This window comes from Pocillopora damicornis, chromosome 11 (genome assembly GCF_964200805.1).
Source record: "Pocillopora damicornis chromosome 11, jaPocDami1.2, whole genome shotgun sequence".
In the NCBI taxonomy this organism is placed as follows: Eukaryota; Metazoa; Cnidaria; class Anthozoa; order Scleractinia; family Pocilloporidae; genus Pocillopora; species Pocillopora damicornis.
In genome coordinates, this window is record NC_142680.1 from 16,959,230 (window position 1) to 16,986,858 (window position 27,629).

Sequence of the window (27,629 nt, forward strand, 5' to 3'; positions counted from 1 at the left end):
GGATTCTTATACCTCTAATAAGCATATTGAATCTCTCTCGCACGCACAAAAGCGATTTAGATCAATTATTTCTTCTCCGTTTTATTGTAATTGCTTTCTTAAAGATATTTAGGTCAAGACGAAAAAAATTGAGAGATCATTGAAAAGTGACGTAGCGCAAACCATTTTGCTAGGGCTCACCACAGGTAGCCCAAATTCAGACTGTTCTTAAATGAATGGTGCTCCTGTCCTGAGAATTATGAAAGGCAAGGCTGATATCAAATAGCGTTTAAAAAGACCGAACCAGCTGTCAATGGCCAGCAACTTGATGGCCTACATTTGCTTTTTCGTTTGCATTGTTTTCTTTATCTTTTCCCTTTCTTCGTGTTTTCATTCATTTGCTTGAACTTTGCCTATCCTTATAGCCATCCTAATGTTACTGGATCCAAATTTCATTGTCGAGATATACCTGACGATATCACCCGTTTTCAACGCATTTATTTACTTATCATTATTTCTCATTTACATTGATGCGTTATTTTCAGCCAGCTGTAGGTTTGCAGTATTACAATAACGCTTTTCTGAAAAAAATTGGAACGCAAAATTTCGATAATTTATGACATTTATTTTGAATGGTTTAGAATTAAGCTTTTATGTCACACTCTTGACATCTATTCTCAAGGAGGAAAATAGTAACCCACTGAAACTTTGCTTCAAATGTTTTAAATTATTTGGTCCAAATCGACACTTAATCTGAACACGAATATTTATGTCAGCATATAATCTGAAAGAATAATAACTTCGTTTTCTGTTTTTCTCCCTTCATTTTTTAATTGATTAAAGTTTCAACCCGAGTGACAGCGAAGCATTTTTCCGACCATTTTTCGAAACGATCGACTTTGAAGAGAGTAGAGAATTGGATTAACGCTTGCACTCGACCAAACCAAACTTAACATAATTACCATCGATTTGTCCTTGATTTCTCGTACAGCACCGATTAAGAGTGAACCCTCTACAACTGCCCATGGCAGCCAAAATACGTTGAAAGCAACAATAACGCTGAGCAAAATTCTTGTGATACGTTTTCGCGTTTTGAGGAGAATTTGCTCTCCCTCCTGCTGCGAGCAATGGCACCATAGATGTTTTATAAGAGCCAGTGAACTTCGCAGTATTATCGCCATCGGTATTATGTATGTAGCAATGAGATTGATAAAAGCAATTACTTTGATTTTAAAGCTGTGAGTTCCAGTTTCCAAGAGAAAAGTTAAGCAAATCGGAAAGGATTTTCCTTGAAACTTGTTCGGAATTTTCATCACGAGTAGCATCATCGGCAAAGATGTAATTGCCCCTACCAGCCAAATTACTGCAATCAAAATACGGGTGTTCTTCTTTTTCGAAGCTCTCCTATGCTTCCACGGATGAACTATGGCGTAAAATCTGTCCTTCGAAATAGCAGCCAGAGTAAGAACGGAACTTTGCGTGGTGAAGTGAATACCCACCAAAGTTACTTTACATACAACTCCCTCGAGGTCAGTTGGCGAAAATTTTCCGGTGCTGAAATAGCGAATGTGAATTTGTTCCCCATAGAAGAGGGTTCCAAATAGCAAGCATAACATGTCAGATATGGCTAAATTGAGGAGAAGGTAATTGAATGAAGTCCTCAGTTTTTTGTTTGTGATGATGAGGCAACAGATGAATAGATTTCCCGTTAACCCTGCCAATAATATAACTGGCGTAATAACTTCAAAAGCTATTGAATCTTTCAGCGACATGCTGATAACTTTACCAGCTGATCATGAAGTCCTCTGAGTGTTATCTTCTTGCGAACAAGGATTATTACATCAGAAAAATTAGCGATTATTTTAAGGAAGCACTTCCCTTCTATCAAAAGAGGAGATTATTATGCGATTGATCCTCGAAAGTCACTCTAAATTTGCATTTAAAAGGAGACCTAATTTACATTGCGATTCAAAATCAGTCTCCAATTAAAATGAAAACAGAAGTGGTTTGTCTTTTTGTCACTAGATATGTATACATACAGAGTTCACTGTTTCGACGTGGCTGTTAAAGAAGTTGAAATTAATTGCAGAATTGAGCAATCAACTGGAATTATCAAGCTCTGTGTGTTTATTTTTCTTCAGCTGTCAAATGGTGTTTATTTTAAGGTCCAATGTGAGGATAAGAAATTAATTTATATTTTTTAAGTGAAGTCACTTGAACTTTGAAGCATAAAATCCTGTCCTTAAATAACAGGACAGAATCTGGTGATCATCAGAACTTTCGTTTGATACTTTTGTAAGTAACAAGCTGCACTCAGTTTTCAATTTCAATTTTCCATTTTCAGCTCTATTTTGGTGATCTCAAATTTTTATTTGACCACCTTATGGAAAAATTTGTAGCACCAGCGAGGATCGATAAAACTTGAACATCACCGCAATGGCAGAGATAAGATATAGCTTAGTCACTTAATCACTCTGTTCTGTAGATAACATCTGCTGATTGAACAACTGATAGCACTGCCTTCGCAATCGATTACGGATCTCTTCTGAGTTTGAATATCAATTTCCTTTTCTTCTCCAATCGTTCAAATAGAAGAATAGAATGTTTAAATGAGCAGAATACTGATGTGAAAGACAGGGGCGCGAGATGAACTTCAGTTTCCAGTATTTAAAAAAAAAAAAAAAAAAAAAAAATTCCTAGTGCGTATTAAATGAAACATTTCCACTGAGTGTTGAAAGGAGCCCGATTGGTTTTGCTACTCTTCCATCCGGGATTGGTCTGAAGAACTCTCTCCTCTTTCTCAACCAATCAGATGCAAAAATAAAATCGATCGCGACTTGCTCACTGTGGATCTTTTTCCCGCACTTTTGGTAGATTGCTTGTTTTCCCTTTGAGTTCTGATTGGCTCCTTTCAGGATTTTCCTTTATTTAGATTGGCTGGAACTCTAATTAGGAGACACATACAAAATATATTTTTAAAATAGACATCAATACTCTCCTCTATTCGAGGTAAGGGAAACGTGTTTAAGAAGGAACACGATGCATTTGATCATTAAGGTCTTACGAATCCTGCAAAGATCTATTCAAGTGCCTAAGTAGGTTTACGACAAAAAACAAACAAACAAACAAACAAACAAACAAACAAACGAAAAAACAATCGAAGCAAAACGCGCTTGTCTCAGTGTTCCTTGACGCTTAGTTTCAACAGTCTCTGACTCATCTCAATAATCAACAAAAAAATTAATAATTGAAAGGAGAAACCTCGAACGATTACACGTTATACACATAACAAAAGAATCCAATTCCCAGTTGACTGACTGATCTGCTGGTAACCTGATCGTAAAGCGGCTCAAATTAATCCCAGGCTGTGAAAGGAAGGCTTTTTGGGGGCTTGCAAAAGACCAATCAGATGTAATGAATTTCGTAATTATCATAAATTTACGTGACATCACGCTTCATGATCAAAGTGGAAATACATTTTCACCTATCCTCTTTGCCAGTGTTACGCATTGTCTATGAAAATAAGATTCACATCTTAGTAAGGGAGGAAATTGAGGCGCCTTAGGTTATTAAGATTAAGCTTCCAGAGTCTTAATGCACACTATTATTAGCTCGTTGTCTCGTGGATTGAGCGTCAAGATTGATTTACTTCAAAAAAGGTTAAAATGGACGGAACAATTATTTTTTCGTCATACCAAGAAAAAAAAACGCAAAAGCACAAAGAAAGAACAAAGTAGAATCATGTTATTACTTCGACTGGAAACGCAACTGTTTTTATTGGAGACTCCTAAAAAATCATATCGAAATAGTAACATCTGCACCTAAAATGAGATTATCTGATCGAAGTCTAACCCAACATTCTTCAATTTCCCTTTTAATTGGAGGCTTTTTTAATGGAATTTAAAAATAAAGTTATCGTCCACATGTTAATTAAATGAAAACCTCTGAATATAATTTGTAAACTTGTGTACCACTGTACAATCGGTGTTTACCAAAGATTTTCTTATGTGGTTTTTCTTCGTAAAACCCAGATGAGCTCTGTGTAAAAACTTCAGTTTATCATATTTATATTCAACACTCTGTTTTCGCCTTACGAATACTATTCCCTGTGGATCTATACGGCGCGGTGGGAATGTCGATGAACGCCGATTTAAAAGCTTTTGATTTTGTTACGCCAGTTATAATATTGGCAGGATCGACTGGAAATCTCATCGTCTGCTGCCTGATTATCACAAACAAAAAACTGAGGACTTCATTCAACTATCTTCTCCTCAATTTAGCCATATCTGACTTGTCATGCTTGCTGTTTGTGGCTCTCTTCTACGCGGGGAAAATTCGAAATCTTTATTTCAGTGACGGAGATCGTACACAATCTGACTTCGAGGGCATTGCTTGCAAGGTAACTGTTGTAAGCATTGATTTAACCACGAAAATTTCTGTTCTTACTCTAGCTGCTATCTCAACGGACAGATTTTATGCAATAGTTCATCCTTGGAAGCACAGAGGAGCTTCAATAAAGACGAAAATACGAATTCTCCTTCTACTTATTTGGTTGGTAGCTGTGGTATGTTGTCTTCCAATGGTGTTTATTATGGCCAAAATTCCGAACAGATTTGAAGGAAAATCGATTGCGCCGCTTTGCTTTAAGTTTCTTGTGGATACAGACAGTTTTAAAGTTATTGCTTTTATTGATCTCATAGCTTCTTACGTTATACCAATGGCGATTATTCTGCGAACTTCATTGGAAGTCATCAAACATCTGTGGTGCCGTTGCTGGCGCCCGGTGCGTCGCGAAGAAGGACAAATATTGACTAAATCGCGGAAACGTATTACAAAAGTCGTCTTCAGTGTTATCGTTGCTTTTAACATATTTTGGTTACCATGGGCGGTTCTCCAAGGTTCTCTTTTAATCGGTGCCGTTCACGAAATTAACGACAGAATGTTTCTTATCATGTTTAGTTTGGTATTAATCAGCGCTAGTGTTAATCCTATTCTATATTCAATTCAGAGTCGATTGTTTCGAAAAGGGGTCGGAAAAATGATCCACTGTAAATCAGTTTGAATGTTCGGTGTAAATCTTAAAATGAACATTAAAGGTACAGGATATTTTTCGTTATTACTTTTTACTGTGTTGTAAATTTAATCTTCAACATATACAAATATTAAATTTCAGATTTAGACTCGAGTGAGAGGCCATAATTACTAGTAAGGATTAAGTTGAATGAAGCGAATTATTATTCTCTTGGTACAATTGTTCCAGAAATTAAAAATTGTGGGTATGAAATATGTCTTGAAACCCTCAACGAACATTCAAAATTGCAGCTCTTTAACCAGTAATAATAAAAGCATTTCAATTAAATATTTCACTTGCTATTATTGTCTCGTAAATAGATTAAAAATATAAAGTTGTCAGCACCGACCGGATTTACAATTAGCTAATTCAACGTCTGTACTGTATGAAACATTTGTAATAAAAAATTCCACATGCAATTATTGTTTCACAAATAGATGAAAAATATCAAGTTTTCAGAACTGACCGCATTCAAAATTAGTTGATTCCACGTCAGTAAAGTATAGAACATTTGTATACGGCATCAACTGTAAATAAAGTCTCGCGATACGAAACCAGCCTTCTTCCACAAATAATCTTTAAATATTGCTAGAAACCCACATAACAAACATAGACAAACTCATTTAAAGCAAACCGATTAAAACAAAACCCTATTGAGACAAAACAAAATAATTAACGAACGCGATAAAAATGCAAATCAAAATGTAGCCACATGTGTTACTTTCTACTCTGATTGGTTTTTTATTTGTCCAGAAGTAACGTATACATTTAGACGCCTTTGCTCCTCGCGCGCCATTTTTAACTCGTAGATAAGTCTAGTACAGAAAACGAGTTATAGGTTACTCGATTTGCAAAAATATCCTACGCTCTCTGCATCATGAGTTGTGGAGTCGTAGTAAAGATTGCTAGCAGAAGTAAATGGGTCGCTGACGCTCGAATACTTCTCAGCTTTGATTTTGCTTTGTTTTGTTTTCAGAAAAGGAGAAAATTGGAGGAGAAACCAAATTTCTTTATTTAAGGCGAAAAAGTTTTGATTAGCCCGGTGCACTTTCATTCTCTGGGACAGCTGTTTTTTAATTGTATCATTCAAGCCAGACACAATCTATGCATTACTCAAACGATACTCAACTGATTCCACTATTTCGGTATCTAATCATGTATGATCATCCGAAGCGTCGCTAGAGTCGGCGTAATCACAGCAAACTAAGGAGCTAATGGAAGAACTACTAATTAGCGCTGAATCTTCAGTGCTTCCATCAGGTGTGCCGTGAGTTTCCTCTTGTTTTGGTTGATTTGCGAGGCAATTCTGTGTTTGTTTTAAAGAGACACTTTGTGACGTCACATCCGGGAGACTTGTTACAGGAAGTTCTGTCTCAGATGATACATTTACAGCTAACTCAGGGTCTCTCTGTGATCCTAGCTCAGAAGAAACCACTGTTTGATTCACAGTGGGACTATTTGAGAGGTCATCAATCGAAGGGTCCTTATTAGTGCTATTGTCTGAGCTCTCGATATTACTGAGCCTGGTCCGTCGAACTTTAACACCCAACGTCCCCTGGATGGTAAGTTCATTCTTCGACTTGGGAGGTGTTGAAAAAGAATTAACCTTGAGTTGTCTCCGTTTTCCGAGGAGTTGAGTAATTTTTTGTCTTTTTTCCTCTAATTTTCCCTGTGTATCAAATAACGGCCTGTCGTTGATTTCGGAACGACGCTTACGGCGATGGCCATCAAAACCTGGAAGAAGACAAAATTACATTGATTCTGAAAAATGAAATGAATCTACTGTTACTACTCCTTTAATAATCAAACAATAAGAGCCCGACTTGCAAGTTCGTGTTACGCAGTTGAAAATCATTATGATTGCAAGAAAAAACTAGACGCAGAAACTAACAAACTATATCAAATTCCTTTAATCACCAATATAATATCTGCGCTTTTTGTCCTTCAGTGGCAACACAAATGGAATATTGAAGTTCCAAAGAGTCTTCAAAATACTTTTAAAAGATGCCTTGGAAAAAATAAACACACGACTTCCTTTTTAAAACAGAGGTTTCGAGCCTGATTCGACCTTCAATATACTCAGAAACATGACCTTTCAAACTCAAACTCAAAAAGTCAAAATTTCCGTCATTTCACACCTTTTCCATGATATCTTATTTTATGCGCAAGTTCGATGTCTTCTTCTCTTTCTGGCAAAAGATTCACATCCAGCGCTCCTCTCTTTTGCAACTCTTTGTCTTTCATAGCTACAGCAATCAAATCCTGTTTCTGCTCACGAAATTTCTTTCTGAGAAGTTGATTAGCAGCGTAGTCATCATCCCATACAGACTGAACTTCCTGGAAGAGGTTAAAAATGTTTCCAAAACGTCTTCAATAGTTATTTCCTAAATTGAAGAAGGGATAGGGGTAGATTTCTGTTTCTGCCTTACCTGGCAATGCCCCCACCACCCACCACCCACCCCCCCTTTTACCCTTTGATCACTAAGAGTGACTAGCATCTAATTTCTCCTAACCATATCACCCCTAAATCCCACATCAAGGTCATGAGAATAATGGAAAAAATCACCAGCTAAAGAAGCCCTTGACAGCATCTTAGAAAATTTACGGAGAACAGATGGGAGAATATGCATATTGATGCCAGGGTGTTAAGGGGTTAAGAAGCCATCTGCAGAGTGGAACTTATTACATTCCTTTTCACGCTCAAGCTTATTAAATTGAAGCATAATTATAAGTTCCACTTTTCTCTGCTCTGAGCTGTCAGGCCATTTTACCTTAAGCTGTGCTAATGTGGGCAAAGCTTTCTTAGACTTTTGTTGATCTTGAACACCATGTTCCAGTTTAAACATTGCATCAACGGCCATTTTCTTGACATCCTCCTTGTCTAAGATAATAAAATAAAGGAATTAAATGAAATAAAATGACATAAAATGATGTAAAAATTTGACGAGATGCAATGAAAATCGTTGTAAAACAAAATGAAATGAATGAATGATGAGATGAACAATGACAGAAAATAGATCAATGTGTTTTTTTAAAACCCTTACTGGTAAGAGACAGGCCACTTAAAATTGGTTGTTGCTGTACTGCCCCTTAACAACAGCCAGCTTTCACTATGCAAAGTCCATCAACCTCTACATGGGTGTGTGGGGAATAATGCTAAAAGAACTCTCACTTTTGGTAGGCAAACCAAATTGACTGTTGCTGTATTGCTCCTTAAAAATAGCCTGCTTTCACTGCACAAAGTCTAACAACTTACACAAGTGCATGGGAAGAATAATGTTTTGAAAAGATCAGCCAAGCATGAAGAAGTTCAGATTAATTATACCATCACATGTATGTAACCCTCACCCCCCCCCCCCTTGAAATATCAAATTTACATGTAACTTCTCCCCATAATATCCATACAGAATCCAGGAAACAGGTAGTGAGAATACTCAAACTCATCAGGTTTAAGTTTTTATCTTGAACTAACAACAAATTCTTGTAAGTTACTTACAAGGAAATATGTAATAGCTAAAGGAGAGAATTAACAATGTGATCTAGTGAGTAAAAGGGTTTAAATTTGTTATTTCTAGTCTTGATTACCTGTTAGTTCAACAGTTTCTGTAGCTGATGGTTCCCATCTTTCTTCTTTCCTTCTGGCTCCACTCACAATAACATAATCACAGTTCTTTTTAAGAGACACAAAAATAATCAAATTGATGAAACAATTAGAACAATCGCACAAAGTTTTAAATTTATTTTTCAGTTGGCTTAACTTTTTTTTCAATAATAGCAGGGCATGAAATTGCGCCTAATACAGGCGCCAATGCGACTAAATTTTTTACTTTGGCGACCAAATCCTGAAAATTAGTCGCCAAATTGGCCACTAGAATGTTTCATCATAACCTTACCTGGAGATATAGTAAGTTAAAAAAATTTGCAAAGATAAATCCTCGGCAAACTTCCTCATTAAATTTGTTGTAAATTTCTGTGTACTTTAGATCATCACAGGAAAATTATTTTCAACTTTAACTTAAAGAGCAGATCTCCAGAATGAAGTTACTTCATTGAGGAGGATTGTAGTTACTTTAATTGTAAAATCTTCTCGCATACTTAAAGTTTTCCCATTGCTTAAAAAAAAATACACTATACAGACTTAGGGCTTGATATTTACACCAGGTCTAAACCAAACCATGGTTTTACGCAAGCAGTAGGTCTCAGTGATTCTTTATAAGAGGGTTGAGCCAATTAAAAAAAAAAGTCCTTGCACTGTTAGCTTTTGCCACTCTTGACACTGATCAGAAACATAAATGTTCAGATAAAGGTTTTGCTAAATTGAAGATAGCTTAGAACACGGTATTGTTAAACTAAGGCAGCTATACTTTGTTAAAATAACCAGCCCCTGGATGTCCAGACAGTTTGTGGTTTCTACCACCTGACCCTTTGACTCCTAGAAGTGATTACCATGTGACTTCTCCCTATAATATCCAATACATTATATGTAAACAGGTAATGAGAAAACTCAAACTCATGTACAATTTATTACCTTGATTGAACATCAAATTTGCAAAATTAATCAATTTTACATGAAAATGTGTAGTAGCTAGAGGGGAGAACTGGCGATCAGATGTTAGTTAAAGGGTTAAAGGTAAACAGGGACTGTATCATTTTCATTTCCCTACCTTTGGATCAGTTTCTATTTCGAAGTGATTATCACAAAGGTGACATTTCATGCGAAATCTGTAGATGGGTGTTGTGTAGTAGTTACCAACTTTTTTCTTTTCTGCATTGTACCTCACACCTACAGGAGAGCCAATAAAATGGCTAAGCCACATTGAAATAGATAGCTGTCAAAAGCGATTTTGGTAATTCTTTACTACCCTTTTCATGCTTGCAAAGGAAAAAAAATATATTTGGACCTTAGAAAACTCTGACCACAAGAAATATTTATCAAAGGTTAGTATATAAAGTACAAGTGAAGAGTGCTTTTCACCCTGAATAGCATGAACCATTCAATTCTGAGCAGCCACTGAGACAAAATCATGTATCAAGAGTTTAATTTCTTGAATGAAAGTGATCCTCGCAGTGATGTGCACTACTTAGGCAGTAGTGAAAATAAGGCCTGAAAAAAATTCAGGCCTGTATGGGATTTGAACCCATGACCTCTGCAATACCCGTGCAGCGCTCTACCAACTGAGCTAACAAGCCAACTGGGAGCTGTGGTCATGATGGTGGTTCTAAATAAACCCGTCTATTCATCATATCCACCTCCACTTTCATGAATAATTGTTACTTTCATATTGTGTTATAAGGAAAAAGTCCAATCAGGTGTGAGAAAACTGAACTGCAACAATAACAATTAGTTGGTGGTTCTCAGGTTTGATGCTGTGTGCTAAAGTTAAAATATAGTTTTTGACAGCTGAAAACTGTAAGTGTGTAACACTAATTTTGAAAATGTTTTCTAATAACTATTATAATGTAGGCATACTGTACCCATTCCAATATGATTTCCACATCCTCCACACCATATGTTGTATGGCATCTCAAATCTAAGAGAGCAAGGAACAGATTTTTAATAAATCTAACAATTTAAGAGAAGTTATCAAGAATAACATCAGAAGCAGCATACATTTAAAGGAGTTAGAGAAAGATGCTATTCTTCAATGAATGCAGTTGAGTGACAGTTCTCCCAATGGGAGTAGAACCTACATGATATTTCTATTAACCCTAATTAGCCCCTAAGAGTTACTAGCATCTAATTTCTCCTTACAATATCATTCCTAAAACAAACAGGAAAGTCATGAGAATAGAAGAGGTGATCACCAGCTACAGCAGCTCTTGATTGTTACACAAATTCTCCTTGTCAGCCTCTTTGGAAATGTATAGAGAACGATATTGAGAATATGCATTCTGATGTTAAGGTGTAAAGGGTTAATACTTCAGATGCTTTACCATAGAGCTGTAGGAGACTAACAGCAGGCTAGGCTTCATCACCTAACATCCTCTTGAATCAGAGTCACTACTCCCCTCCCTGGAAGGGAGTTTCAGGGGTTCTGCTGAGGTTGGATTCTTTAAGGAAACTCAGACTTTTTCTTTGTCACACGAAAAACATCTTTCTCTATTTCTTTACTGAGCTCAAAAACTTACCATCTTCCTTATTCTATTTACAAACATGATGCTATCAACATCCCTGATCCTAGCAGTATGCAGGACACTTGCCATATATAACCTTCAGAATGGGCTTCGCACACTGTAGAGTCTCTATGGCTCAGTGTCAGAGCATCAGAGTGCAGAATCTGAAGGTCTGAGGTTCAATTCCTCATGAGGACTCACAATTTTTTACCATAGAGCTGTAGGAGACTAACAGCAGGCTAGGCTGCTAGTTTTATTAGGTCCATGATAACACCCTTTCAGTATACTGCGAGGATAGAAATGTCACTATGTGATGCTTTCAATTTAAGGGGTACTTTAAATCAAAAAAAAAAAAAAAAAAGGGTCTTGTTGCATTTGTGACACGCTGCCAAATTCTCCTTTCAAATTGCCTCTGTTTTCCTTGGGAGACAAAGGGAGAAGTAGATGCTGTATGAAACCTTTACACCCTAACATCAGAGTTCATATTCTCCATACTGTTCTTTGTACATTTACTAAGGTGCTAACTAGGAGAATTTGTCGAACAATCAAGAGTTTCTTTAGTTGGTGATCATTTCCTTTATTCTCATGACATTAATGTGTGATTCAGTGGTGATATTGTAAGGAGAAATTAGATGCTAGTCACTCTTGGGGTTAAACGGTTAATTAAAGTCTCTCCAAGTTTTCTTCGATGGCCATACCACTATACAATCATAATACATTGAAAATTTATGGAAGAGACAGTGCTAACAGGATCCATCGTAAAAAGAGAGGTATTTTGCGATTTGCATTAAAAAAAAATAATAATAATTGTTAATTTTCTGGTTAGTATTTACCTAATAATGAGAATTCCTTGGCCAAGCTTTCGAGCTCGTTCACGTAACGGGTGTTGTCCATGGTATCTGTCAAGGGAGCCCTGATAAAGAGACGGAGATCGAACAGTTTAAGATACACTGTACATACAATTTTGTTGGATACAGTCATAATGTAAAGCAGAAGAGGAAAGTTTAGTATTTACCTGTTGTGGAGTCCAATCTGGAGGGTAATACTTATTAACAGCTTTTCTTTCTCCCTATAGATGTTAAGTAGAACCATATGAAAATAACTGTTAAGTTAGATTAAGGATTTGTAAATGAATATTTACCATTTTCGAACGGTGCTGGACTTGAGTACCAAATTATTGTAACGAAATCGACAACGAAACGTTGACAAGTCGATTTAAGGTCAGCGGATCCTTATGCCGAAGCGACTGTTGAGATACGCGGCATAATCTGTCTCTAAAATAACATGTTACCTTTTCTTTTGACCAAAACCTATAGTATTTCATAACTAAACGCATAACTTTATAATTTTAGTATTTCAGATGTAAATTTTCCAATTTATGTCTAATCATAGATACAGTTGGCTTGACTTATCTCAATCTTGACGTATACATGAAGCACTTTTAAAAGCTCCTTAGCCAAAAACGGAACCGAGGTTAATGATGTACTGTTTTCGAAATATGGCGGCAACTGTCAAAGCTTTCTCAACTTTGCCGACAATTAAATTATTAGGAGCTTTGATCTCGCTTTAGTACATTTGGCAATGGCCTTTGACAACAGGAGAGCTCTTTGGCTGGCAGCTGGCCTACTTTCAGGCTTAGGGACGGCTTTCTGTATCGCTGAATTACGAAAATTTATCAGGGAAAAATGTACGCGTAAGCCACTGTCCCATCTGGAAGATAATATTAAATTAGAGGATCTGGAAATTCTCGTACGCTCTTCCAATTACTCACTGAGGAAGAGCGCCGAACAAGTTGTGCTGGATAAAGCAATGAAGAACAAAAATTTAGATTTTATCGTGAATGCCTGCTTCAGTGATGACGAATTTCAAGTTTTGAAGGCAGTTGTTGCTCTGGCTATGCTAGTAAAGAACTCGGAACGCAACGAAAGAGAAAAATTGATTGAGCACAAAGTACTTGAATCGCTCTCTCACTCCCTCGTTCAGTCGGTGCAAGTTGGCTATAGAAGGCTAGTCGAGATGGGAGGCTATGACTTGCGTTTGCAAAGATGTGCGTCGGAATCGTTATTTCATTTAATTTACGATGAAGAGGCGAGTAAACTTCGTCTGGCTCAGTCAAATTCGTCCATTTTCGCTGTTGTTTTACAGCTGATTTCGGAGGGGAGAAGTAAAGAGGTTATGCGATGGAGCTTGTTCATTGTTCATCAGCTGGCGTCCTGTGACTCGTTGCGACCTGAACTGTTAGCCAACGGTGTTATACCAGCTGTCTCGGCGATGCTTGTGAGAAACCAAGGAGACTTTATACTCATGAAAACATGTCTGCACACCATGGTGATGTTTGTGAACAATACTACGGAAAGTGAGATTGCACATCTTAAGGAGATGGCTAAATATGATGTCTTTAGGACGGCGGTAGTGTCCCTCAGAGCAGGTACACGTAAACTATGATTTCTCTATATACAGACAGATGAAATTGCACTTAAGACCTGTACTTACAAGTATTAGGCAATATTTAAATACAGGGAAAACTACACATGAGTTGGGCTGGATTGGGAATTAAACTTTTCTTCCAGATCACTGAGATATAAGAATCTATATCAAAAATACATTAAAAGAAAATCATACCTAATTTCTCCTTACAGTTTTACTCTTGATTGAAACATTAAGGTAATGCGAATAAAAGAAATGATCAAAAAGTCAAGCTGTTGACTGTTGGAAAAATTATCCTCAGTGATACTGATGCATTTATAAGTTGATGCCAGTTGTTTGTCAGGTATCAGAAATCATACATTTTTCTGGCCAATTACTCATAATTCTCTTGCTAAATTTTGATGGGGTGAGCTATTTCCTCCCCTGGAATTTCCATCCTTTTTCATTTCACTTTTCTCCAGCTAGTACATTGGTTAATGAAAAGCCCTTATATGAAGTGATAGAAATCTGAACTAGGGAATATTGTTTGACAAAAAAAAAAAAATTCTAAAGCTAAAACTATAGGAATTATAATGTATACAGCAAGGACAGGTGACATTAATTGTTTGGCAATCAAAAGGTTGACCATTAGTGGCCTTATTTCTCTTGAATCAATTTAAATTTTTGCATAGATGATGGTGACCTTGTTTACTGGGCAGCTGGACTTTTGCATCAGTTTGCTATTCAAGACCTTTACAAAGCAGAAATCTGTGCCACTCCAAACATTGTCAAATCTTTGCAGAATGTTTTATGCTCAAGTGAAGCAACTTTACAGAGACTAATTCTGCGTCTTCTCAGTTTCTTGTGCGTTGGAAGCAAATCCTTCAGGAACAGTGTGCTTCACTGCAACTCACTTGTGGCACGGCTACCAGTTTGTCTTGCATCAGGTGACACAGACATTGTCCACTGGTCAGTGGTTCTGCTTCATGACTTGGTTCTTTCTGAAGGTCAGTGCTATATAGGAACTCATTCTTTATATAATTTTTTAATTTTTGACTTTTTTAAATTTTTTTTTTTCCTGGTCATATGTGGCCTTGTTACATCCTTTATTAAAAATGAGTCAATTACAATTTCCTCAAATGTGATTGGTACTTAGCTGCTTTATTTTTTACTAATTATTCTGTACAGTTGTAATCAGAAAGTGTAATCAGTCAATTGTTGTAATCAAACACGTGTAATCGCACAGTTGAAACAGCCAATCATACTACGTCCACTCAGCTAAATCCACTGATCACAGAATTGACCACAAGAACCATTGCAATGACCACTTATCCTAAGAAATTTCCAGAATTGAGGAGTTTTTTACTTTAGGCATTGTCTCTACTGGATAATTATTTTTTTTATCTTTTGAAAATTGTGACAGTTACGATTACTTTGTAGCAGGACTTCGTGTCATCCAATTTTGTCAGTATGTAATTTTGCTTGTAACTGACAAATTGGACATCACTTTATGATTATGGACTGAATTTGATTCCACTCAGTCCTGTTACCTACTATTTATTTAGAGCATTAGGGGACTTTGGATTGCTCTTGTGCACAATAATTATTACTGTATGTCATCCATTTAAAAATAATTCACCCCCAAGCCTGTTTTTCACCAGTATTTCATGAATCTTTGTCACTTCCTTGTTTTCATAAAGAAATTGTTTTGAATTCTGTTTTGGGAAATATTTTCCTTTTGAATCAGAGTCACTACTCCCCTCCTTGGAAGGGAGTTTCGGGGGTGGTGCTGGGTAAATTTCCAAGGTAACTGTACCCGTAATTAAGGCCAATTGAAAAATGAAAACAAGATCAATCTTAGAGAAAGATAGAATAACAAGGATGCAGTGTTCTCCTTTTCAGGCAGTAACCAGTAACATTTACCGCCTGTAGTACCTCTTATTACTGTTTAAAATTGGAAATTCAACAGGTAAAAGGGTTGCTTTACTGGTTTGAAAATTTATTTTACCTGCCATGCTTAAAATAAGGGAGAACACTGAGGATGGTGAGTTTTTCAGCTTGGTAAAGAAATAGAGAAAGATGTTTTTCATCTTGTCACAAGGGTATATGATATTATGTGTCTGTCTTTCATGAACTTCATAGTCAGACCTCGCTCACCAAAGAGTCTCTGTGGCTCAGCAGCAGAGCATCAGAGCATAGAATCTGAGAATTTTTCCTTTGTCACATGAAAAACATCTTTCTCTATTTCTTTACTGAGCTAAAAAACTCACCATCTTCTTTATTCTATTTACAAACATGATGCTATCAAAATCGCTGATCCTAGCAGTATGCAGGACACGTGCCATATATGAACTTCAAAATGGGCTTTGCACACCATAGAGTCTCTATGGCTCAGTGTCAGAGCATCAGAGTGCAGAATCTGAAGGTCTGAGGTTCAATTCCTCATGAGGACTCACAATTTTTTACCATAGAGCTGTAGGAGACTAACAGCAGGCTAGGCTGCTAGTTTTATTTGGTCCATGATAACACCCTTTCAGTATACTGCGAGGATAGAAATGTCACCATGTGATGCTTTGAATTTAGGGGGTACTTTAAATCTAAAAAAAAAGGGTCTTGTTTCATTTGCGACACACTGCCAGATTCTCCTTTCAAATTGAACAAATAAGAACCGAAGGTCTGAGGTTCAATGCCTCGTGAGGACTCAAAATTTTTGCTTTGTTTCATGCTTGTGACAAGATGAAAAATATCTTTCTCTATATCTTTACCCAGCTCAAAAACACTAATGTACCATCTCCCTTATTCTATTTACAAAGATCAATCTTTTGACACAATGATTGTCTTTTGCTTGTAGGGAATCCAGCTGCAAATCGTGCTGCAGCTCTGAGAGTGCTGTCCATGGCTACTGATGTGATCAAGGCTCTGGTCCCGCTGGCCTGCAGGCAAGATAACATCTTGATTCGTATGGTAGCAGAACTCCTTGGTCTCTTTTGCACTATTGGTAAGTTTGCTTGAAGTCTCACACGATTAGTTTTTTAGGTTTTAAAATGTTAAATACTCATTTATCATCATCATATTATTACTATCCAGAAAATTTACAAAGCAGAGTACTTGAAGATGGCTGCCTGAAAGCTGTGCTGGCTTACTCAGAGTCAGCAGATACCGAACTGCAATTCTGGGCATCAGCTCTACTGTTGAACATGGCCATGACATCTGACGGCGTCAAGAAAGAAATCATTATGCTGGGAGGATTAAAGTCTCTAATGGAGTTAGCCATTGGGGACAGTGATCACCCACAGTGTTCTGCTCATGCAGCCAAGACTCTTGTCATGTTGGGATTTCTTGGTGAGTGGAATGGATTGGATTATAAATGGCTAATTACATGAATAGCACTCCATACTGTGATCATTTTGGTCACATTTGAAAGTAGAAAAAATCTTGAGGCATAAATTTGCAACAGAAATAATTTTTTTAAATTTATTTACCCACATGACACTTTCAATGTTTGTGGTCCAAGCAATATCCAGGACTAAAGCCTGACTGCACATATGATTTGTAAATACAAAATTATTCACGTGTTTTTCTCCATCATTTATACTAAAATGACAGAAAATGCTGTGGGAAATGAAGACTTTCCAAAACAGCTTCAAAAAATGCTTATATTGAAATAACAGGGTTTTCAAAATGCTCCTTTTCTTTTTGTGGAAAATAAAACAGGTTTTTGAAAATGTTGATGGAAAAAGTTCTTCACTCACTGTCTTTTCATTTGTGTTTTCATGCATTCTAGCGTGAACGATAAACGCAAATGAATTAACACTACTGTCTAAATAGAGACTACCGTCTAATGGTGTCTGATTTTAGACCATTGTGGCTGATTTTAGGCAACAGTGTCCGATTTTGGATACTTGTGTCCGATTTAGGTCACCATTGTCTGTATTCAGACCTTAGTGTTTGATTTTAGACACTGGTGTCTGGTTTTTGACACTGGTGTCCAATTTTGGACACTAGAGTAAGATTTCAAATACTAGTGTTCAATTTTAGAAGCTACTGTCCAATTTAAGAAACCAGTGTCCAAGTTTTGACCCTTAAGTCTGGTTTTCAACTTTAGTGTCTCATACTGGACACAGGTGTCTAATTTTAGAAGCAACTATCTGATTTTAGACACAAGGGTCCAATTTTTGTCACTAATATTCAATTATAGACACCAGGGTTCGATTTTAGACATGGATGTCCGATTTTAGACTCTAGTGTCGGATTTTGGATGCTAGTTTCTGGTGTTGGTTTCTAGTGTCTTGATTTGAGGTTGGGCCACCTGCACCTTTTTTTTTTTGGCTCTTACCACATGTGATCTATAACTAAACAGATGTACAGCAACATGAAACCAATTTGTAATCTTTTAACCATTTAACTCCCATGGGTGACCAAGACAGAATTTCTCCTTAAAATATCAATACAATATTGACCAGATAAGTGATGAGAACTAAGACAAATATCAATTAGGGGATTATAGGTTGATTCAATACCAAATTCTTTAAACTAACATCACAATAACTGTATGGCTGACAGTAAGGAGAATTTCTAATGAGATCTTGGGAGCTAATTGGTTAAATACTGCTAAAATCAGCGTCTTATAGAAGAATAAAATACTTAATCAGATTGATGAATAATTAGCTCAGTTGTTTGATGCAGAAAGGTAAAAGTAGCCTATTGTAGACACGATCAGTCGAATAGTGTCACGATAAGCCAAATTTTCTCGGCTTGGTTTGGGGCTACGTTGCGCGCGCTGCGAGCTCTGCTGATATTCATTCTGTGCGGATCACTATAAAAATTATGTTTTATTATGTCTTCTATTAGACACAGAAATCCCAGTGTGCATCAAGTCGCTTGGGTACAAAAACGGCGACCGTGTTAGTATTTTAATCAACGGCAAAGAACATTGTCCTAATAAACCTGGTATCAATATTGTGGTGATGGACTTCACGACATTCAACGTCACCGAGGCTGCAGCATTCGATACTGGGCACGACAAGGAAGCCAGCGATCACCTTGTGGAGTTTGTTGATATGATACCAATAGGTACACTGGTTTTCATAGCGGTGCGAGGAGAGGCAGACTATTATATGACTGGTAAGCAAATTGCTTTTTTATAAAAAGAGTATGTTTCTAAAGAAACTGTGGTGCTGCATTGATGGGGAATCATATCAAGATAATTTGGTGTTATTAACTGAGTTAATCGCGTAAATTGGTCTCTAAGCCGATATTTCGAGCGTTAGCCCTTCGTAAGAGCGAAAGGCGAAATTTGCTCCGTAAAGGGCGAACGCGTAAAACGTCAGCTTAGAAAATCTTTACGGTGGCCAATTTATATTATTAACACATTTGACAACATCAAATTATCTTATAATTGCTCTTTAGTTCAGGAAAATTCATTTTTGCGTATCTTCGGATCGCGGACTCCCATAGCCAGATGCCAGCTCGGGGTGAATTTATAAAGACTACCTAAGTTTTTCAATGTTTTTTGTTGTTGTTGTTTTTACACTCATCTTCAGACAAGGCAAGATTGAGTCTAAAAGACATTGGTATCGAAGATTATAATTTCAAGACTGGCGAACTTTGGACATCTTGTGGATACAAAAGAAGAGACGGAGCAGTACAGATTTCTCTTCAACGAGGCTTTGATGTTGTTGAGCTGTCCACGACGCTAAGTTTAGGTAAGAATTTAAAATTATAAAAAGCATATTCTCCGTACTGTGCTCTATTAATTTCCTTAAGTGCTAACAGGGAGAATTTGTTCAAAAATCAAGAGCTTCTGTAGTTGGTGATCATTCCCTTCATTCTCGTCACCTTAATGCGTGATTCAGGGGTGATAATGTAGGGAGAAGTTAGACGCCAATCACTCTTAAGAATCAACGGTTCAAAGAGGTTGTGGTTGTTCGTCGTGATGAAACACAAACAAAGGCTAGTTTTCCCAAACGTTGGCGATACGATCTGGTTGGAATTAAACCTACCAAATCGGAAGCCGAAGACAAATGCCACGTGTGATTTCGTCACTTGTGAAATGTAAAAACCAGAGTGTTAGAGTCCTAAGTCATCAGACGACCTGAAAAGTCGCATTTCGATCAGTGGGATTTACCATTAACCACGAAAAAGTTACTCTGCGTTATTCTCTCTCGCGAGATGCTCCGGGACGGTCGAAGATTTTGACAAATTGACGTAAAGTCTGAGAGCTTTCCGATACTAGCTCCGAGCATCTCCGAAGATGTAAGTAAGTAAGTAAGTAAGTAAGTAAGTAAGTAAGTAAGTAAGTAAGTAAGTAAGTAAGTAAGTAAGTAAGTAAGTAAGTAAGTAAGTAAGTAAGTAAGTAAGTAAGTAAGTAAGTAAGTAAGTAAGTAAGTAAGTAAGTAAGTAAGTAAGTAAGTAAGTAAGTAAGTAAGTAAGTAAGTAAGTAAGTAAGTAAGTAAGTAAGTAAGTAAGTAAGTAAGTAAGTAAGTAAGTAAGTAAGTAAGTAAGTAAGTAAGTAAGTAAGTAAGTAAGTAAGTAAGTAAGTAAGTAAGTAAGTAAGTAAGTAAGTAAGTAAGTAAGTAAGTAAGTAAGTAAGTATCTAAGATGTTCTTGTAAGCCAAAAAATAGTAAACAACCGAATTTGAAGCCAGTAGGCTCAGTTAGTTTTACTACTTCTTACCTTCTACCTTTTGAATAAAATACGGATTACCCATGTGTTTCCTTCTCTAGGTTACTATTCAAATGAACAGGTCCAAGGTTACATTTTGTTACCACTGATCGATCTTTTGATGAGCACGCCTGCTTCGCTCGCCATCAGCAAAGTGTCAGAACTGGAGCTGCTAACTGTTCTTGCAAGACATGATCATCATAAAGAAGGTATGTGGAGTTCCCTTCAAACTGTATGATATATCCACAAGGTAAAACTATGTTTCCCTCAGGGAAAGGCGTGCGACAGAAATCATATATCATAAATGTTTGTCTTAGCGATCTAAAAAGTATATAAAAGATAAATACTACAGCCTACAGCGTTTGAAATTACCCATGGGTATGAATGAAGTCGAAAAAGGCTTAATTTTTTATCAATTAATAATGTTAATTAGATAGAGTGGAGTCTAATTTGGTTTGTAATCAAATGAGTGACTACCGCAAAGCATGAGTCCGATTTGTCAATCACGAGTGTGATTACAGACAAAATTGGACGACTCAAACTCCTGTGACCAATTAATCATTACCAACACAATTTCGGGAAAAAAAGCAAACCAACAAACAAACAAATACACATACAATCCAAAAGAGTCTCTTTTATGAGAGAAGAGAAGGAATTTATATTTAATGCATATTTATATATATATATATATATATATATATATATATATATATATATATATATATATATATATATATATATATATATTTCAGTTTTTTTTTCCTTTTTTTAACGCGTATACTCTTTGCTTTTACTTCAGTGATGGTCAACTCGGAGGGTTTTATGGAGTACATTGTGCAGTTGATTTATAGCATGGCAAACAAGACAGCTGATCATCTGAGGGCCAATCCATTGCTAATAGCCCACTGCATTGGAGCAATGAAGATTATCACTGCAATCAGTATTTCCCAGGAGATCCATGTAATGCTCTTTTGACTTTCTTAAGGCTAACTGTAATTTAAGCAAGGTTAAAACCAACCCAATGCAGCGGTTTCACCTATGCGATGCGGGCACCTCAAGAGAGTTTTCAGTGGCATTGTTTTGTGCTTTTGCTAAATTTGCTGTTTCACCTCTGGGTTTGCTTTCCACCCTTCCCTCCCCCGCGTTTGTTTCCCACCCTCCCCTCCCCGCCTTATTCCTCCTAAGTTGTCGTGTTGACAGGGACCCGGAGGTGGGCTTATGCCTAAATGATGCAAGTTCGCTCGCGCCCTGTGTTTCAATCTGGAGCATCTTTCATTCGTTGTTGTAATCGTCTACGAATGTTCAGGTCTCTAATTTGTAGCATTTTTTTTATCAAACTTGTAGGATAAATTCACCGAATACAATGTCTTGGATTGTGTTCTTAGCCTTTTGTCCCTGATCAACTCTATTCAGCTCGAAAGGCTGAAACAGCAGCTTAAAACAAGAACTGGAAGAATGGGGCAAACAGATATATTGGTAATTGAAGCAGAAGATTTCAGTGACAACGAGACTGAGCAGCCAGTCGAGGAAAACGCAGTTAGTCATGTGATTAATTCTCCTGGAAGAAACTTCTCCAGTGTACCAGAAGAAGGTTAGTTTTCGGAGTGTTTAAAGGTATTACTTACTATAAAAACTGCTTCCTGCATTCGTTACAAATGACGCCCTTACATGCTTACTGCCGTAAACCACCCCCCCCCCTCCATTCCACCTGTTGAAGGCCCCTCTATCCATGCAAAAAAAAAAAAAAAAAAAAGACACATCGATTATGAGCAGCCCCCCTCTCCCTCCAGAATAAAGCGACCCTTGTGTTGAGAGATTGTAACTCTGCTGCGAATTTAACATTTGAATTTTAATAATAGGGGAGGAAGGATGATCTTCAAAAAAGCATTTCAAAGCGCTTTTTCTATTCCGATTATATGCTTCCTCGGATATACCCTACCCCCTCCCTCCCCCACCGTTTGTAAGCCATCCTAAAACCCTGAGGGGGAGTTTACGGTATTATTGAGGTTTCTTTACTTGCTTTCTTTCGTTTGCAGTGAAACTAACAGCAAGTGGCTTAAGAACTCCGGTTCACGGCCCCTCCACAGACGAACCAACCTCTGTAAAAAGCGGTTCCCCGTTTTATAGCACGTTTGAGAAAAAATCCAACACGAAGCCTCTCCTGACAGAAAGCGTGACAGGAGAAGCGATAATTCAAGATGACTTAGATGAAGCGTTTTCCACTCTTACCGGCCTAAGTGTGATAACGCTTTACAACTGCATCGACTTGGTTTCAAGTCTGGAGGAGTTTCGTAGGCGCCTCTCTAAGGCTGGAACTATGCGGATTTTATGGTGTCGACTTTTGACCGCCTCGTGCGGTTCATCGACCATTCAACAGATTGAACTCGCTACTGAAATGTTACTGAATTCATGCTGCTGCATGACGATGCTGGGAAAGTATACCACAGGTATTAACGTATGGAAGACCTACACCGCGGTCAAACTTCTAAGAACGTAATAGCTATATGACTTGCTTTCGGGCAGTCATAGCAAATTTTGCTTACAGGAGTCACAAACAACCTCTTATAATAAATAAAACATTTCACGACTAAATGTTAATTCAAAAGGATACCCGCACTAGATAGAATACGCTTCGTGTTCGGAAAGTCTCGAGTTTCCCGAGTCCCTACTTTTTTCCCTCTTTAAAACTCTTGTGCACTTTTTTTTGCGTTTTTTTAACGTGACAGTGGTCGTTTCTTTTTTCTTCTTTGAAATTTTACGCGGGAAATTGACGCGCAGCAGGCAAAAATTGAACGTCACGTGACCTAAACGCCCATATTAACTTATACCCCGTTCACACCAGCAAAACATGTTTTGTTAAACTGGTTTTCATTGAATGAAAATTATAAACAGAGAACTGAAAAACTTGATTTTCCATTGGATTCAAGTACTTGCTAACTTGCATTTCCAATGTGCTACATTCAAGTCAAAAATATTCGGTTAAATAGTTTCTAAGAAGAAAAAAAAAATTAAACTGTGTTTAACAAAACAACTTTTAAACATGTTTAAGCTTTGGTGTGAATGGGGCATTAGTCTGCCCTCAGGTTCTCATTATTCCTGTCCGTGGACCTACTATTGTTGTTATTTGTTGTTGTTTTTTTTGTCGTGCAGAACTTGTGGTAGAGCTTGACGAGCAGACAAAGACTTCGGCTCTTGTACTGAGCGCGGACCGTCTGGAGGCATCAAATCCAAACTGGACTTTTGAAAGCGTGCATGCCACCTTGTGTGTGGGACGTGGGATGTCTACAGTGCCACCTTACCCTGCTGGCTGGTACTATGAAGTCACCCTGAAGTGTACAGGAATACTGCAAATAGGTACGTATTTTCGTATCGTTCTTCCTCGCCTCTCGAACATTTTATTTTTGTTTTGTTTTTGTTTTTGTTTTTGTTTTTGTTTTTGTTTGTTTTGTTTTGTTTTGTTTCTGTCTTCATTGTCGTTCTGGTTTTTGTTTTGTTTTGTTTTCGTTTTGTTTTGTTTTGTTTTCGTTTTGTTTTGTTTTGTTTTCGTTTTGTTTTGTTTTGTTTTCGTTTTGTTTTTTTTTTTTGTTTTTTTTTGTTTTTTGCAGTGGAGAAATCTTACTTGCTTAATTTGATTGATGATTTATTTTCAAAAATAATATTCTCCCTCTTAAGGCTGGCAAACCGAAGAATGCCGATACGGTCCCGAGCGAGGCGTTGGGGTTGGTGACGACAAGAACTCTTGTGCATTCGATGGTGCGCGGTGTAAAGTATGGAGTGGACCCCCTAGTGAACAACTGAACAATGACTATGGAAAGGAATGGAGTTACGGGGATGTCTTGAGCTGTTTGTTCTCTTGGAATGGAGAGGTGTCCTTTTGGTTGAACGGGGTAGATATGGGTGTGGCATTTAGGGGGTTTAACCCTGGGGTTAATTGGTATCCTGCGGCATCCATCGCCATGGACCAGCAGTGCTGCTTCAACTTTGGTGGCAAACCCTTCAGGTGTGACTTTCAACACAGAAAAATTTGTTGATACAGTAAAACAAATGAATACAGGGGGCAAGTTTCTAAAGAAACTGTGGTGCTGTGAAGGGGGCGACTAGCATCTAATTTTTCTTTTCAATAACACCCCTGAATCACGCATTAAGGTCTCAAGAATAAAGGAAATGATCACCAATTAAAACAAAACAAATCAAAACAAAACAAAAACAAAAAGTTTTTGAAAAAATTATCCTTGTCAGATCCTTAGGAAATGTATAGAGAATGATATGGACAGTATTCATACTGATTTTAAGGCGTAAAGGGCTGAGAGACCTTTATCATGTAGCATTCATATGGATTCGCCGGGCATACGAAGGGGATACGACTGTTTTACGAAAAGTCTTCGGATCTACTTCGATATAGCTAACCATCTTGCCTTGCAGCGGATGTGACAGCTATCTTTTGTTCTATTACAGGTATGAAATGCCTGATGGGTACATAGCTGTAAGTCACGTGGTCTCTAACCTGGTCAAGAAAGCTTCACTGCGCCTATCGTCGTGTTGGACACCAATCAGCGGTAGCTTTGAAAGCATTGTGGAGGAAGATGAGGAAGTGATTGATGATCAAGAACTTGAGGCCTCAGAAACTAAGACTGACGATACAGGTATGCTCATATGAGCTTTGTGATGCACCAACAATTGTATTTACTGTGCAGGGATAAATGAGGTATTTCGTATTCTTTCCTTGTAGTATGCAGAACGTTTGTCACCCTGGTCCTTGTTTAACGGCCTAGCTCCTTGCTATAGCTCAATTGTACACCATCTGGAGTACTATATCGGAAGGTCATGGGTCCAACTTCTATTGAGTACACCCGGAGTTTTTTTTTTTTTTTTTTTTTTTTCGAGTATGGCTTGTCATTCACCAAATAATATCATCTTTCGCTTGAAAAACGTGTTCTTCTTATATAGTAGGCAAACCTTAGGGTTTTTTTCCTTTCTGTCGCAGTTGTTATAAAAAGATCAATTCAAAGAAAGTAGTTATTGTTGTAATAACAAGGCAAAGAAAAATGCGATCACTTTTTTAAACCGTTGATAAGTGTTGATTCACAAGAAGTGTTAGAAAATGAACTTTTTGGGAAGACAATGAGCAGAAAAGGTTGAATAGGTTGTCATTTTGTAATAATTTGAAAGATTTTCATGCACTTAAATAAAGATAAACTAATAAATACGCCTACCATAAATCTTCAAATGTGCGAGACTTTTTTGAGACAACCTATACTTAAAAAGGAAGATGTTTTGCGCACCAAAGACTAGTTTGAATAATTAGACTATTATGGGGTAAGTGAGTGATGAAGTTATGATAAGAAAAAAAATGGAGAGGGAGGAAGGAGATGGTAAGAAGGAAAGAGAAAGGGAGATTGAGTGGAGGGGAGGGAGGGGAGACAGAAGAAAGGGGAATCGATCGGAAAGAAAGAGAAAGACAATTTTGGAGAAAGCCGGTACATGAGGAAAGCTGAGATAGACAGTTGTGAAAGGTTTTATGATTTTATTTTTCCATTTTGTTCTCAGCACAAACACTGTCGATTCAGACTTGTGATAAGGAGCCTTCTAGTATTGCCATGAAGGAGGAACAACCATCCGTTCTTTCTCTGGAACACAGCGTGGCTGATTCAGACGTGTTGTTTGACTACCAGGACACTTCCTCTGTGAGCGAATGTTCTCTCGCCTTATCTCCTGAACCCACAAATCACTCTTTAACATTTGTTACACCTCCCTCTGGTGTCTTCACCACGCCTCAAAGCTCTCCGCCCAAAGTATCTGGGCATGACGTGTTCTTTCCTGGATCCGAGCCTGAGCCTTCACCGTTTGAAGTGGTATCGACTGGCGACGAGACAGTGAGTGAAGAAAAGCCTCCATTTGAAGAAAAACACGTGACCAGCACTCCATATTTAAGCGTAGGCCCTTTGAGAGACTCTATTGGAAGGCACTTTGAAACAAGGTCGCGTCTGAGCTCCTGGCCACAAGTGGCAACCCTAGGAGAGTCTTTCATAGGTAAGGAAATGCGTAGTCACGATGGAATTTGTCTTATTCTTTGTCTCTCACACTGGAAGACTGATTATGTAATGAAATCTAATCCTCGGTAGCGAGACGCAATTTTTTTTATTGGACTGTTAAGGATATATGATCACTGACTGAATCGCAAAAAAACGAAGATCGTGGACCTTTTCTATAGAATATTTAAACCATGTCGTGTCTTTTTTCCTTCGATTTTTCTTGTTAACATTTTCACTGAGATTTTCTTCTTCCTCAGAGCCAATTGTGCCTTGTCTGTACTTCGAAGCAGAGCTGAAATTTGCTCCATGCCGAGTCAAACAAATGGGTTTCATCAATGTGGAAACAAGGGAGAAAATTTATTGTGACGTACATGACGGCCATCTTCAGTTTCCCAAGTCGTCCAGTCCCACTCCGCACGAACAACAAAGTTTCAGGGTCCCGGATGTTGTGGGCTGTGCAGTAATATTATCGACGGGACAGATCATGTTTACCTTAGATGGAGTAGCAACCGGACAATTTTACGACTTCCCATCAAGTAAACCATCGTCGATGGTCATTGAAAATCTTTTTCCGTACATATCTTGCACTCGAATCCGTTGTAACTATGGGCAACGGTCGTTCCTGTTTGGGGATGCGAATAACAAAGAGTCTCTTGTTATGAGTGGGGCTCTGCTGCATGGACTGGCCGAAGAAAACTTAAGGCTGTAGGCTGACAATATAAGTGTATTTAGAATAACACAGCGGTCAAACGTCTGCGCATGTGCGGCCTTTGGAATGATTCGGCGGCGTGTTTTCAGGCTGTCAAAACCAAGCGGCCTCACGCGAGTTTCAAGCAGCCACATAAGCCCTCGGTCACTGTGTTTTAAAAGCGTCTAGCTTTTTCGGTAAAGCTCAAAACAGAATGCTTTGCAAATCTCGAGTTTTTTCATTGCTCTATTTTAGTTTTTTTTTTACAGATTTCTGTGAACTTTTCCAATTATCCTTTGCTTATTTTGCAAAACTGCGGTTGTTTTCCTTTGAAATTTTGTGCGGGAAATTGGCGCGCGGTCGGCCAAAACTGAATCCCTCGCGCATGCCCGACCTTTGATCGCTGTGCTATTTAGAAAAAGGTACAGTTTCAAGTTAAGGCCCAGCAGCTATCTATGAAGTATTCGATTGCTTTTTGAAATGATGCGAAGCAAGTTAAGTATTTTTGCTGGACCTCTTTTACCTTTTAGAATGTCTTTCTCGTGTCGGTTTGTAAGTTTGTGAAAAATGTATCATAGTGGTAATCTGACATGCGATTAAAAAAACACTCATGTTTCCCGGATTCCTTGTGTCAGTCATGTGGTAAGCAAAACGAAAAACTAGTGACTGTTGGGA

General features: G+C 37.8%; 4 protein-coding genes and 1 non-coding gene across 5 annotated transcripts; 2 read left to right on the top strand and 3 right to left on the bottom strand.

Annotated features, from left to right (window-relative positions):
* Nucleotides 1-67: 67 nt before the first annotated feature.
* LOC113668942 (allatostatin-A receptor-like) lies at nucleotides 68-3,672 on the bottom strand. Its single transcript, XM_027184919.2, has one exon. It carries the CDS (start codon nucleotides 1,749-1,751, stop codon nucleotides 825-827), a length of 927 nt encoding a protein of 308 aa, XP_027040720.2. The 5' UTR covers nucleotides 1,752-3,672; the 3' UTR covers nucleotides 68-824.
* Nucleotides 3,673-3,972: 300 nt separating this feature from the next.
* On the top strand, nucleotides 3,973-5,164 carry LOC113668923 (allatostatin-A receptor-like). Its single transcript, XM_027184901.2, has one exon. The coding sequence runs from the start codon at nucleotides 4,112-4,114 to the stop codon at nucleotides 5,039-5,041; it is 930 nt and encodes a 309-aa protein (XP_027040702.2). The 5' UTR covers nucleotides 3,973-4,111; the 3' UTR covers nucleotides 5,042-5,164.
* On the bottom strand, nucleotides 5,086-12,388 carry LOC113668946 (coiled-coil domain-containing protein 130 homolog). The gene is made up of 9 exons (XM_089187454.1): nucleotides 12,306-12,388; nucleotides 12,180-12,233; nucleotides 11,998-12,077; nucleotides 10,526-10,581; nucleotides 9,715-9,833; nucleotides 8,636-8,720; nucleotides 7,822-7,931; nucleotides 7,189-7,387; nucleotides 5,086-6,784 (listed from the first exon to the last, which is right to left on the bottom strand). Exons 1-9 carry the CDS (start codon nucleotides 12,306-12,308, stop codon nucleotides 6,204-6,206), a joined length of 1,287 nt encoding a protein of 428 aa, XP_089043580.1. The 5' UTR covers nucleotides 12,309-12,388; the 3' UTR covers nucleotides 5,086-6,203.
* On the bottom strand, nucleotides 10,168-10,240 carry Trnat-ggu (transfer RNA threonine (anticodon GGU)). The gene has a single exon. It is a non-coding gene; the product is annotated as a tRNA-Thr (tRNA).
* Nucleotides 12,117-27,576, top strand: LOC113668947 (uncharacterized). Its single transcript, XM_089187452.1, has 15 exons — nucleotides 12,117-13,592; nucleotides 14,263-14,577; nucleotides 16,422-16,568; nucleotides 16,658-16,912; nucleotides 18,422-18,694; nucleotides 19,114-19,275; nucleotides 20,297-20,443; nucleotides 21,034-21,194; nucleotides 21,579-21,825; nucleotides 22,271-22,681; nucleotides 23,385-23,588; nucleotides 23,907-24,234; nucleotides 24,690-24,877; nucleotides 25,782-26,264; nucleotides 26,524-27,576. Exons 1-15 carry the CDS (start codon nucleotides 12,746-12,748, stop codon nucleotides 26,973-26,975), a joined length of 4,620 nt encoding a protein of 1,539 aa, XP_089043578.1. The 5' UTR covers nucleotides 12,117-12,745; the 3' UTR covers nucleotides 26,976-27,576.
* The last annotated feature ends 53 nt before the right edge of the window (nucleotides 27,577-27,629 follow it).

Excerpts from the sequence above, each read along its gene's own strand:
- LOC113668942 (XM_027184919.2), bottom strand. The coding sequence starts at position 1,751 with ATGTCGCTGAAAGATTCAATAGCTTTTGAAGTTATTACGCCAGTTATA.
- LOC113668946 (XM_089187454.1), bottom strand. Across the intron at positions 9,834-10,525 it reads TGGAAATCATATTGGAATGG|GTGTGAGGTACAATGCAGAA; the intron begins GTACAGTATGCC and ends GCTCTCCTGTAG. Across the intron at positions 7,932-8,635 it reads AGAAACTGTTGAACTAACAG|ACAAGGAGGATGTCAAGAAA; the intron begins GTAATCAAGACT and ends TTATTATCTTAG.
- LOC113668923 (XM_027184901.2), top strand. The coding sequence starts at position 4,112 with ATGTCGATGAACGCCGATTTAAAAGCTTTTGATTTTGTTACGCCAGTT.
- LOC113668947 (XM_089187452.1), top strand. The coding sequence starts at position 12,746 with ATGGCCTTTGACAACAGGAGAGCTCTTTGGCTGGCAGCTGGCCTACTT. Across the intron at positions 24,235-24,689 it reads TTTGGTGGCAAACCCTTCAG|GTATGAAATGCCTGATGGGT; the intron begins GTGTGACTTTCA and ends GTTCTATTACAG. Across the intron at positions 26,265-26,523 it reads CCTAGGAGAGTCTTTCATAG|AGCCAATTGTGCCTTGTCTG; the intron begins GTAAGGAAATGC and ends CTTCTTCCTCAG.